Raw genomic sequence first — 13,973 nt, forward strand, 5'->3', positions numbered from 1 at the left:
TCAAGTGATTCTCCTGCCTCAGCCTCCCGAGTTGCTGGGACTACAGGCATGCAGCACCATGCCTGGCCAATTTTTTGTACTTAGTTGAGATGGGGTTTCACCATGTTGGTCAGACTGGTCCTGAACTCCGGACCTCAGGTGATCCTCCCACCTCGGCCTCCCAAAAGTGTTGGGATTACAGGCATATGTCTTCTGGTTTTTCCAGATAAACAGAAAAATCCAGAGTTTTATATAAATCTTCCCATTTTTAATATTGGTACTGAAATCCTTTTCTTTTAAACTAAAGGTAAAACAAAAACAATACACACACACGTACACCCATGCCTGTATGACAAAGGCAATAAGCTAGTTTTCAAGCACTGATATAGATGAATTAAATCTGTTCATTGCTTTCATCCTTCATGCATTCAAAAAGACTTACTGAATGTTACTTCAGATACCAGGCACAGCATGAACAAGAGAGACACAGTCCCTACCCACCCTGAGTTGACAAGGAAATCAGACAGCCAAAAATTGCAATAATTTGAAAACAATCATAACGTTAAAATCACCTTAGAATTTAAAATTGCCATTATTCTGCAATGCAACGCTAACATGCCAGTATTTTACCTTAATCCTTCCTGTTGGGAAGGCACCTCAATTTCTAGCATTTGAAGGATACTGACTACATCTTATATCTTATTATTATTGCCTTTGGCTAATTAAATTCTGAAGTGTCTCTCAACCCAGACAGCTCAGGGCTGCCATAATTATATGTCCTATGTTCTAATTATTGGGGTTGCCACATATAACAACACCCTCTGATAACATGGCATCAACATTTTCCTTTATAAGACTGAGATTCTGCATAGGCTATGCCTTTTTGGAAGCTTTTGTAGTGAGCAAAACTGGCAAAACTAACTTAGAGAGGTCTGAAAAGTCAGACCGCAGATCTGGATAAAATCACACCTTTTTTTTGTAGTTAAAAGGAGGCCCTCAAAGCAGGGGTTGCTGCCTCCGCAGCTGGAAAGTGGATCTGGTTGAGGGTGCTTGTGATCTGCCCCACTGTGGAGTCGGTAATTCTGAGCAACAGGCATCAAGCGGAAGGGTGGACCGCCAGACTGGAGAATCAGAGGACAAATACATTCACTAACAAAGACACTAAATAGCAAAAGTTCAAGCAAAGAGATCACCGACTATGCAGATAAGGTTTGTTTGTAGTACCCCTAATAGCTCTCCATTGCGTATGTAATCCCTATAATGTATTCTCCTTTAATAAAACAGAAACGGATTACTTGATGTACAAAGTCTGGATCATTCTAGCCTTCACTTCATTTTAAATCTGATCTGACCCAGGCTCAGCCTCCTCACAGATACTTTTCCTAGCCTGGTCTGTTTTCCTGCCCACCTATCCCAGTCCTCAATTCCTCCTCTGAACTCCTACGCGCTGTGACACTCTACAATCCAAACACTCTCCTGTGACTCAATGTATGTGTAAATACAGTCTCTTTTTTTTTTTTTGGTAGGCCATATTTTGCTCCTCAACTAGACTGCTCATTCCTTTAGGGCAAGAACAGTGCCTTATTCATCTTTCTGTCGCCAGCACCTAATACAGTGCTGGCATACAAGACATTTGATAAATACTTATTAAAATGAACAAATCTATTATTCAATCACTCCTAAATTTAGTCATAAATCTTATCCTCTCATTCTTTTCCACCCCAATTTCAAAGGAGAGAAGCTGACAGTATCTTGACACTGGAGGGCTTTATAAGTTTGAGTGGTAGAGGAAACATGAATGGTAGTCAGCAATAATAATTTTATTCAAGCATTTGCCCAGCTTGTGCATTTCTCATGCATCTTGATGCTGAAGAATGTGATCCAAGGCCGAGCTTCCCCATACTTGGTTTTCCATACCCAACATTTGACCAGCCTCTTTCTACTTTCTAGCTCAAGCCTCAGCCCACAACAGGATTCTACCACAAAAGGAGCTCTTCTATAATGTTATTTAGCAATAACAGCTGCAGTCTCTTTCTTAATTGTCACTCCCATTCTCATCTGAATATCCTTCTTTCTCCTGGGTAATCTTCCCAAGAGTTGTTTATTCATTTTTCTACAATATACTGATGAAAAACCTTCCTTTCTGTTGGGATTTCTGAGGAGGAGACAAACTCTGTCATGTAAGCAAAACTCTTCATGGGCCCCTGACACCGTGGCTCTCAGTATATTTAAGGAGTAAACCTGTGCGGTGACAGGATTTGAACTACTCAATGCAAGAAGGAAGCCATCAAGGAGAAGGTTATTAAGAAGATATCAACCAGAACGGAAAAGGTCACTGGATTAGGAGGAGGGGCACATTTGATATAAAAGACATGCTGATGATGAGCACCATCTGAGGGTGGAAAGCTTTAATATGTTGAACGTACTATCTGGAAATGTGTATTCAAAAGAACGCTCTAGGAAAAAACTCTGGTTACATATTCTGTCTAGAGGAAACAAGGGCTTTCAAAAGAAGAAACAAAAGAGGGGAAAAAACTCTCTCCATGAAATGACATGCTAAGTGCTGATCAACAGGAATAGGCAAAGTCAAGAGAATTGGACATGATTGAGGCAATTGCCTTCTGCCTTCCAGGGTAAGTAGATGACACGTTATCCTGAGCTAGCAGGAGAGGAGGGTTTTCTGTATGTGTTTAAGGAGTTCTACTTTCTGAAGAAGAAGCATTAAAAACACTCAGCAATATTCTAGAAGAATAGATGAATTAAAAGAGGCAAGAAGGAAGAAGAATAGTATGACAAATCATATACTAGATGTGCTCCATATGCTAAATGCTAGTCAGGTCAAAGAGGCATCTAATCCAATCCAGTTCCACTAGGAATTGACCCTCAGTAAATACATATTTAAGCAAAGTCACTAAGAATATAATATAAAGTGGCACACTACTCTCATGCAGGTCACAGATACCCTTATATCTTGTAAGTGTCACATGTTAAATTAACAAATCAGTAAACTCTGCCACCCTGTGTCAGCACTTCTGTTTTTAATTTAATGGTTTAACTGGTAGCTGCTATAATTCTTCAGAAATTATTAAAATATTAAAGCAATAAGAAAGTCAGAATTTGGGCTGATGTTTATTCTTTTGTGCTCAAAACTGGCTGCTACATTTTAAAATCACTAAAATGCAGAAGTCCATAACAAACACAGGTAAGTTAATATACCACTAGCTTCTGAATATGTCAACAAAGCCATCAATTTTCTGATTATTGAATGGCACTCATCATCATTTATATAGCCACACATTAAAAACTCAGGTTGAAACCTGATTTTTATAACTCAAGAATAGTATACAATTAGGCATATTAAGGGAAGCAAACTTTATTTAGCTAAGCTAGGCTGTAGTCACTCAGAGGTGGAAGAAATTAATAGTGATAAAAAGCAGAGATAACTTTATTTAGAAAATAATACTTCAAAATAAAGCTACTCAATATCACTTTTGGTTATATATACAAGAGAAACAAAAACATGTCCACACAAGAATCTGTGCATAACAGCATACTCATAATAGCCAAAAAGTGAAAATAACTCAGATGTCAATCAGATCACGAGTGGATTACTAAAATGTGGTAGATCCATGCAGTAAAATATTTGGCAATAAAAAAGGAACACAGTACTGTCACATGCTACAATATGAATGAACCTTAGAAATGTGTTGAGTGAACTGGGCACGGTGTCTCACACATGTAATCCCAGCACTTTGGGAAGCCAATGCAGGTGGATCACTTGAGGTCAGGAGTTCAAGACCATCCTGCCCAAGATGGTGAAACCCCATCTCTACTAAAAATACAAAAATTAGCCAGGGGTGGTGGCACATGCCTGTAATCCCAGCTACTCAGGAGGCTGAGGCAGGAGAATCGCTTGAACTGGGAGGTGGAGATGGCAGTTAGCGGAGATCGTGCCATTGCACTCCGGCCTGGGCAACAGAGTGAGACTCCATCTCAAAAAAAAAAAAAAAAAAAGATGTTGGGTGAAGGATGACAGACACAAAAGACCAAATGTTATGTAATTTTATTTATATGAAATTCCAGAATAGGCAATATCTACCTACCGAAACAGAAAGTAAGTGAATTAGTGGTTACTTAGGATAGGGGGAAGGGAGAGAGAAAATAGGAAATAGGGAGTGATCTCTCCAGGGTTCTTTTTAGAGTGATAAAAATGTTCTAAAATTAATTTTAGTCAAGCTTGTACAATTCTGTGAATATACTAGATTCCAATGATCGTATACTTTCAGTGGGTGAATGGTATGACATGTGAATTATACCTCATAAAGCTGTTAAGTAAGGAAAACTCTTGTGTAAGCTGCTTCTGTTCACATTGTTTCTTGTTATTCATTTTTAGTTGATAACGCTTTTAAAAGTTTCATTCATAATGAGGATGACTTTTCTTTTTAAGAAAAGAATCATCCTTTTCACTACTGCCCTTTTCCTGCTACCTGCATAAAATGACAAACCAAGGTTTCCAACCTAATGTGACTTCAAATAATGAAAATTAACAGTGTGTCTTATTTGGAGAGACAGAAAGCAACAGAGAATCCTGCCAAGAACTAGTCCTAATTACATCCAGAAACCAGCAGAACAGAAATCAGAAGGAGGAGGGCTGTGAGAACTGAAGAGTTTTCTCATAACTGCGGTAGTTCTTTTGCATATATAGAAATGTTTAGAATGTCCTTTGCACAGCTGCAAAGTATTAAGAACTCTGTAAACACATACAAGGTAAGCGTCACCATACACACTCCTAACAGACATTTAGAGGCAGAACCCTATGGCCAGGGGATGGCTCTTTACAACAGTATGATGTGAGAGGTGACTGAGGTGCCACATACCTCAGGATGCCACCGCCAAGGGTCTGTTATATAGTGCCTGCAATGTCCACCCCTAGAGTCAATCCTGTGCCTCCAAAAGGTTCTTATCAAGATGAAAAGGTGTTGCTTCAGTGAGAAAGCACAGTAAAAGCCTCAGAAAACATTCGTACAGATCCCTTTCTCTGGTATGTCCGCTGTAGCCTGATCCTTTAACATGGAACCACCTGAGCACTACACTATGCAGGCTCTTAAGGGCAAGCAGCAAATATCAGCAGGTGCCCAGAGCAAGCACTCAAAACTCATGCAGCCCCACGCTCTGGGATCCTGTCTTGGAGACTCACCTCTGTTCTTTGTTCTTTTGAATTGCCGTCTATCCTTCCCCTTTCCCTACTTCCTCTTGTGTTTCTCTGCCACTTTTGGTTTTTCCTTCTCCCTCACTCTGTCTTCCCCTTGTGCTTTCACCTGGGTTCAACACACAGGCCCCAAGCCTCTGCCATGCCCACTTAGGCCAATGCTAAATGTTAAAACCCAAAGGAAAGAACGGAGGCTTGAAAGAATGAGGGAGACACAGGATGGAGACTCTGGGAGCAGAATGAGGAAGAAAAATATCAGGCACAGAGGCCACTGCCTAGGCTGAGCCTCAGTGACATAGAGGCAATGACAAAACATGGTAAATCTTGGGATGGTCCGCTGAGAGGGACATTTCTAATGCACTTTACCTACACTTAACAATTTTGCCCATTACAGAAAAGTTAGAGTTAATGCCAAGTAACAGCTTGGAGCCAAGGATGTTAATGCTTCTAACACAATTAAACATATTTAACACAATTAAACACAATTAAAAAGACAAATAGTTTCTTCTTCTGAGATTTTTTTAAGTGTAACCCCACTTTTTCATAAAGCTTGATTATTTTGACCATTTATAAAACAGATACATTAACAGATTCTTCTTTTCTTATTAGCTTTAGAGAAAGTTTTAATAAGATTAATTAAAGAAAGATTTAATAAAAATGTGAGTTTTTTTTTTTTTTCTTTTTAGAGATGGGGTCTCACTATGTTGCCCAGGCTGGTCTCAAACTCCTGGGCTCAAGGGCTTCTCCTACTTCAGCCTCCTGAGTAGCTAGGATTACAGGCATGGACCACCTTATCCAGCTTTGAAAGTATGATTAACCAAAATTGTTAAGCAGCTTCTGCTTAGAGTTGAGGTAAGATATGCAGGGCAAGCTAAATCACAGACATGTGGAAGAAATCATCAAAACATAAACATGGTGTACAACATGGATGGGTGGCCTCAGGTCTCTCGGCTACACAGGCAAACGGGAATGAGGTGACCACATCTGAGAGACCTAAGTTGTTTCCCAAGTTTACTCACATTTGACTAAATACCTTGTCTTTTTTTTCTTTGCATTAGTAATTCTTTTAATTGGGAGACCAAGCACTGCATCTTGAAACCATCCACAACACTCTGTAACCTTCCCGTGAACTAATGGAGCACAGTGAGCAGGAGAGCAGGCAGAGAATGACAGAGAGGCAGGCCAGCACTAACAAGGAAGGCTGGCAGCCAGGCAGCGTGATTGGATTTCACTCCAGGTGTGAGAAGGTGGCCTGAGGTAGGCTAATGACATCAGAAAGTTTTTATTTGGAAATAAACCTCAGGATCTATGTGGAGAATGCTTCCTGGTGGGGCAAAAAGTAAAGCAGAGAGACCAGTGAAAAGAGCTGTCCTACCCTACCCTAGTGAGATGATGGCGCAGGGTCCAGCAATGGTAGTGGAAATGAAGTGGATACGGCAGAGGATGGATTCAGCACACACTCCTGAGATAAAGTCAACAGGACATGCTAAAGACTGAAGAGGAAGATGAGAACACAGAGTGAAGACTGTAAAGTGAGGAATGGGCGGTAAGGAAGGAGAGGAAGTGGAGAAATACTGCCAAAGAGGGAAAAGGGGACAGGAGGTAGCAACTGGAGGGGGATGTGGAATCAAGTGAGGAGGTTTTGTTTTACTGGGTGGGGAGCAGTAAGATACTACTGTACGTTGCTGGAAGTAATCCAGCAGAGGAAGAGATTGAGGAATCAGGAAGGGAGATGTCTGCATCAGTGGTGAGAAGGCATGAAATGCATTCAACTAACAAACATTTACTGAGCACCTATTATACATTTTTTGTTCTTAAGAGGTTCATAGTGCAATGCAGGAGAAAATAATATAAATTATTAAGCAGCAAGGTCAGCTCCAACAAAGGTATATACAAAGAATTAATATACAATGATTGATAGAGTGTGAATACACTATATGATATATTAGAGCAGGGGGCATGCACTGACACCAAATAAATTATTAACTTATTTGAATTATGAATATATTTTGGGTAAATATTTTCCCAGCACTTGCTCTCAATTCTACTTTTCACAAAATAAAAATTTGCTTTTATGCTTCTGAAGAAGGTACAAAGATAAAATATCTATTTAGTTATAAAACTGAGCAAGCCCAACTGTTGTAATAAAAATTTTTAATTAACATTAGAGGTAATAGTTCAATTCCTAATAATTTTTTAAAGTTTCACTTACTGTCTAAATTGTTTCCCCCAAGTGCTACTTGACTGAGCTCACAAATAACTTCTCGAGTTCACAAATAACTCTCTATTCCACAATGTTCAGTAACTAGTGACAAAGGAGATTTAGAGGAAAAAAGGTACCATGATTTTTATGAGCTACACATTTGGAAGGACTAATTCCAGGAGCAAGGGTGGGTTCACAGTGTCCTGCGCGTCTTGCCGAGATCACTCCTGTGTGAAGCCAAAACCTGATCCTCTGAGCATGCAGCTCTGACCAACCAAGCAAACTCGTCAAGCACAACATGGCATGAATAAACAGCCATTTTATTTCAAAGATCTGTACACTATCTGAAAATGGCTCACTTCAGAAGTCATCCACTTTTCAATGTTTCAAGAATACAAACTGAATGAGGGAAGATTTTGTTCTCTAAAATCACAATATTAAAAAAAAAAGATACAGTAATTCTACAACAAAAACACTTACCTCTAGAAATGCTAAGGTTTGAAATCACAAATCTTTGAATCCCAAAGTAAATCAAATACTGCGTTACTGCGTTTCCCACTTAGACAATTTGACTTAAATTCCCCTCTTCCTACACCAACCTGCTGAGCTGCATCTCCATTCACCAAGTGGGGCATCATGGCTACCTCTCCGTTCAGCAATGGTGGCAGTTCCAGAGGGATTTGGTCGGTCATCATCATTGTGACGTACATTCATGGAGAACTTCCCTCAGCTGGCTTCCTGCAAGAGAACCACCACTTTTAAAAAAGTACTCAGGACCACAAAAATCACCTGTAACATAACAAGTCAGCAATCTAAGTGCTCCATCATGAAACCTAAGTTATTCTAATCTGAGAGCCCTGTATTACTATGTCAGGCCCCAAAGTGGGGTAGAACAAAGGCAAAGAAATAGCCTCAACTAGGAGACAAAAGACCAGAATCTCTAAGTGGCCATGTGAACATAACTTGCCTGTATCTCAGATATATCCAGGGAAACTTGTGCAGTCAGGCTTAAAGGTAGATGCCATTGTTTCTATTCTGTTTATTCCATTTATTCCAATGAAATTCATACACATTTTCAAAATAACACAAAGCCTACTTTCATCCCATAATGGTATTTGCCACCGTCATTTAGCTTTGCAATACAATAGAACGAAAATAACAGTAAATTCCTATTTACAATTATAACTTATTCCTTAAGAAGTGTTTACATATTCTTCAATTATGCCTAAAATATATGGCAAAGATGGACAAAGGAGAAACGAACAAATATAAATACACACAGACACTCTCACACAATTTTAAATGATCTGAGGAACAATTGCCATATAGCCCACAGTTAAATTTATCATTCATAATAGAGTCCCCAAAATTTCAAATTCAAGGACGTTTGGTCAATGAACCCTTTAATTCCTAATACTCAAATCAGACAAAATAATGGGGCAAATTTTTAAACAATTGCCTCAAATATGTCTCAGGTAGATATGACAGAAATAAAATACTTATTCTCATTCTTAAATACCTCCACTCTAAATGTTAAATATATGTCTCCTCCTTCCATCCCACCCAGAAAAAGCCCTCTCTTGGAAGTATCAAAAGATATATAAAAGCCACCCAAGAGATTATAAACTTTTTTATTTTAAATAGGCAAAATTTTACCTGTTTATTATACACCCATTTGGAGAAACAAATTGTTTTAAGCAACAAAAAAACGAAGTCTTATCCCAACCAGAAAAGCAAATTCTATAATAACAGGTCTTATAATTCGGTGTTAATAGTACCATCATGCTGTTTTATGAGGCAATTACTCAGTTCCTAAGCAAATAAAAGTACCAAGCCCAAAGTCTGATAGTTTATCCTCATGAAAGAAAACAGATTCTTTTACAATTAAAACTAAGATAGTCCCCGTTGATGTCATCATGACTTAATTGTTTGAACTATGAATAGGTCAAATGATGGAGAAGAAATCTAATGTCTATTTCAATTTCATTCCTAATATTCTTTATCTTACTAATAATGCATGAGAGAAAAATGGCTATTTTCTCAACTTGGTGACACTACACAGGCCTATCTTTTCTTTTTTTTTTTTTTTTTTAAATGGAGTCTCACTGTATTGCCTAGGCTGGAGTGCAGTGGCATGATCTCAGTTCACTGCAACCTCCACCTCCCAGGTTCAAGCGATTCTCCTGCCTCAGCCTCCTAAGTAGCTGGGATTACAGGCGCGTGCCACTCTGCCCAGCTAATTTTCGTATTTTTAGTAGAGACAGGGTTTTGCCATGTTGGCCAGGCCAGTCTTGAACTCCTGACATGACCTCAGGTGATCCACCTGCCTCGGCCTCCCAAAGTGCTAAGTATGATGTCTCATTTAATGTTTCTTCGAAATGGCAGGTTGGATTAACAGGGCAGTAATTTACATTAAGGGGTCTGAGTATAAGCATCTAAGAGTGGAGAAGCACTTTCACCTCTTCTTCCCCTTTCCTTGGGCACTCGCTATTGAGGCTGTGGTGCAGACTGTGGCTCTGTGTCTCCTCTGCATCCCCTCTGCTACATTAGTGAGTACCAAAGCTCTCTCCCGCTTGGCATGGTTCTGACATCTCACAGGTGAGTCTAACTAAGGATAGAAGCTCTTCTCTCTTATCCAACAAGGCAACAGGAGTAAACCCATTTCAGGGCCTCCCCCTAGGTCTTTTCAGCCTCCATGGGTCCTTCTATTAGGCCAGTGTACAGTAAATAATGATACAGGTTTAGAGAGTTGAAATGGGAGGAGGGAGATGAGGGTCCTTAGGACCTGCTTTGGGGTGAAGCTCTTTATACTCCATGTGGTCCACCCCATCTAACCAAAGTTTTTAACACTTGGATTTGCAGCTCATATCCAATTAATGGTGCTATTTCGTTCCTATTTCTCATTGTTTCTTGTGTGAGTCCTGTGGGGGAGTGGGGAGGTTGGACTGAGAAGACAGTTGTGATCTGGTACAAAATTTAGGCATCCCTGGTCTCCTGTCTCTAGTACCAAAGAATGTCTCAACACCAACAACACATCTAACACTAACGATTCTAACCTTCTGGTAGGCATTGTGTTAGTTAACAGGACTGCTGTCAATGAGACATAGCAATCCAAGCCCGCTAAACAGCACAGGTGTCAGTCCTAAGCAGGGCATTAACTCCAGGTTCTGCAAGTGTGGGATAAGGTAAATGGATCCCGCAGACCCAGGCCTACAAAGGCCTTACAGAAGTAGGATAGAAGAGCATGGGGACTGACACAGATGTGCAAAACCATCTCTTTTCATAAGGGATTTTACCCCCAAAAGAAACCAAAGAAGTCCACTGGCACAAGGAGATCGTTATATTTGCTTCTGAAAACGTCATAGGCAACTTGAGGTGAGATGCCTGAAAATTTTGCTCTACTACATGATGGACTTTCCACCCATACAGTGTTCAGTCGTTACCAGAAATGACTGGGAGGGGAGTGGAGGAAGGGGAAACAGGGAAGCTGTATGTACAAACACTCCTGAGAGAGATACAGTGGGAACATATAAATATCATACACTCCAAAGCTTCAACTCCACCCAACAGTCACACCGTTAACCATGGAGAAAACAGGAGAATTAATAAAGTGAATGAATAAAGGCCACTGTGAACCCCACCAGTCTCACTCAGCCATAACCAACATTGCTGATCTTCTCCCTCAGCCACCAGCTTGCTAGAATCCAAGGCCTTCTTTGTAATCCCCAACAGTTTCACCAGATAAACCAGACTTTCCTGACAAGAATATAAGGTAACAGATTCAGTTAGATGGGGCCTACATGCAGCCAACAATGTTTAAATCCCCATTTCTATGCTCCATGCACACACAGAGAATACTTTTATTTGCCTAGAATGCAAGAGACATAGAAAGAAATGAATTATTTCGAGGCAAGGAACTGCCCAGCTACTTAAAAGGCAACTGCCTGCCAAGCTGTCCCTTAAAGTGATCATAGAATAGAAACAACTTAGTCCATGCTCCATAGAAAATAGACTAGAGACAAGGCAAGGAAGAAAAGTATAAAAGCATGAAAGCATAAAACTTAGGCTTCACAGCAGTATCTTTCTGGTTATTCCCCAGGCATGAAAAGGGAAACGTGGTGAGTGTTCCTAATAGAAAGTCACAGATTCAGGTTGTGAACTGGGGAAACCACACTGCAAAACCATCAACAGTTAAAGCAGGTTAGGTCGGGCCAGGAGGCCTGGGAAGGCTTGTCATGAGCAGTCATCACTCCATGGTGACAGCAACCCAAAAGTGAACCTCCTCAGTTTTAACCAGTAACTGAGACAAAACTACACATGGACTTAACTCTCAACAGGGTGGCTCAACTCAGCTGTGAGGAAACCTTGGGAATACCTACCTGACGCGAGCCGACAAAGCTTTTCAATGGAATTAAAAGAGGAAGCAATGGATGTGGAAGGCTTTTATCCATACAGTTAACTTTAAGAACCAAAGCTTACTCTATTTGTTTGTAATGATTCTGAATGGAAATTACACATGTTCTTCATTAAAGAGCAGGCTGGCCATAGATTTTTTATTAGGGATTTCAGGACAGTTTATAAGAATACTGTGTTCAGTCATAAAGTGATGGATTAGGATGTCACAGAAACATTTTGACCTTACATATACAGAGCTATTATCACCCCACCCCTACTTAAATTTTTTGTTTTTTGTTTTTTGTTTTGTTTTTATCGAGACAGAGTCTCGCTCTGTTGCCCAGGATGGAGTACAGTGGCGTGATCTCGGCTCACCACAAACTCCGCCTCCTGGGTTCAAGCTATTCTCCTGCCTCAGACTCCCGAGTAGCTGAGACTACAAGCATGTGCCACCATGCCCAACTATTTTTTGTATTTTTAGTAGAGACAGGGTTTCACTATGTTGGCCAGGCTGGTCTAGAACTCCTGACCTTGTGATCCACCTGCCTCAGCCTCCCAATAAGTTCTTATGCTGAATTGTAATGTTTTTTTCTTTCTCTTTTCTTCATTAACCACACTCCCTCCAGTCTCAGCGCCTTTTCCTAAATTTGCTGTCTTAAATTTTCTTTGGGCTGGGCAGCCAGATTGTCAGTTACATACACACACGGAGAGGAGGAGTCCCTGAATACAGTTTCGGAAGTTCCCTGTGTGCTTTGTGCAGGCTTCCTTTTCACCACCAGCTGATTGTCAGCTGTGAAGGTAGCTGAGCAGGCCAGATGTGTGATCTCTCGGTAACTGCACTATAACTCATTTTCATCTCAGTCAAAAAGGCTCAGTAGAAACCACCCTGACTAAACACTTATTTTCTTGGTCTGGGTTCCTTCTTCCCTAGACAGATGTGTATCTGAGCTGGCCAAATCTATCACAGGACTCAGGCATTTTGGTCAAGGCTATACCACATCCACACTGTCCCCCAACACACCACAGAGATGTGATAATGAATCCATTCTTGAAATCAATCACCCTTTACAAATGAAGAAATGCACTGCAAAACTAATAAGAAAAAAACAGAAACTAGATCATCTCTACTACAAGGCATTTATTTGTCGAATCCTATGGACTTCTCTTTCCCCTTCACAGAGCACCAGGGTTTCTCTCTCCTATTCTTTATTTTGTTTGTACCCATACTTCCATTTCAAAGAATTTGGTAATAACCACAGGCCCTCACAACCTCTCCCCCTAACCACACATAACACTAAAACCACAAGTGCTTCACGCCCAGCTAGTTCTATTCTTTTGATTGACAGGGAAAGGCTGCCACGTGGGCACTTGAGATTAACTTCTAGCAAGACCCAGCATTTCCAACAACCCCTGAGCTCAAATGCAGGGTTTGGAGCAGGACACTCTGGAAACAGAATGAACAGATCCTCACTATTAGTAAGACATTTAATTCCACCCAATTATGTCCCCAAAGCTTTTAAAGAAACTTTACTTTAAAAGAATATTACAAAAGATCTTCAGTTTTTGCATTTCTCTAGGCAACTAGCTTATTCCTTTTTCTTCTTATTTTGCTTCCTCTTTTCCAAGTTAAAAAAGATTTTCCATGGTACTTTGGTCCCAGCCTATACTAAGAAACATACTGGCCAAATTCACGAAAAACAGCGATTCGCAGAAGAGAACTGCAGGCCCACCTGCAAAGGCCAAAGCAATTATATACTAGGAAGAACGTCTAACTTAAAACAAAGCCAAAGCCCTAATTACTGCTGGGAGAGTTTTTAAGTCTGTGAAACTGGCCTTCAAATTAGTAACAAAATGTCCTGGTCTTCACTCTGTAAGCCAATGACTGAAATTTTCTTACATTAATTCAAGATGTGAGTTAGCAGTACAGTACGCAAATTAATTTCAAATGACAAGAGAAAAAGAAACATAACAGTACCAAAAGGAACAAAGTATACCCATCAGAACCAAACCCGCTGGGCCAGGCTGGATGAGAGGAGTTGATTCCCTGAGTTCAATTACAAGCCAGGCTGAGGCTCCCAGGCTCACTTCACCAGCACCCTAATGAGGCCTCCCACTAACTTTGACTATCCTGGAGCAGTGTTTAAAAAGTCAATGGAAAACTGGGCATGGTGGTGCACACCTGTAGTC

At 40.4% G+C, this 13,973-nt stretch overlaps 1 protein-coding gene across 2 annotated transcripts in view; it reads right to left on the bottom strand.

Annotated features, from left to right (window-relative positions):
- The window catches only part of FNDC3B (fibronectin type III domain containing 3B), a 364,055-nt gene that overhangs the window by 282,670 nt on the left and 67,412 nt on the right, over window positions 1-13,973 (bottom strand). For both annotated transcript variants that reach the window (XM_025375210.1, XM_025375209.1), the window contains exon 2: window positions 7,991-8,129. In XM_025375210.1, coding sequence (XP_025230995.1) covers window positions 7,991-8,101 — 111 coding nt within the window. In that variant the 5' untranslated portion in view covers window positions 8,102-8,129. The remainder of the gene's footprint in view (window positions 1-7,990; window positions 8,130-13,973) is intronic.

Source organism: Theropithecus gelada, chromosome 2 (genome assembly GCF_003255815.1).
Source record: "Theropithecus gelada isolate Dixy chromosome 2, Tgel_1.0, whole genome shotgun sequence".
NCBI classification, from domain to species: Eukaryota; Metazoa; Chordata; class Mammalia; order Primates; family Cercopithecidae; genus Theropithecus; species Theropithecus gelada.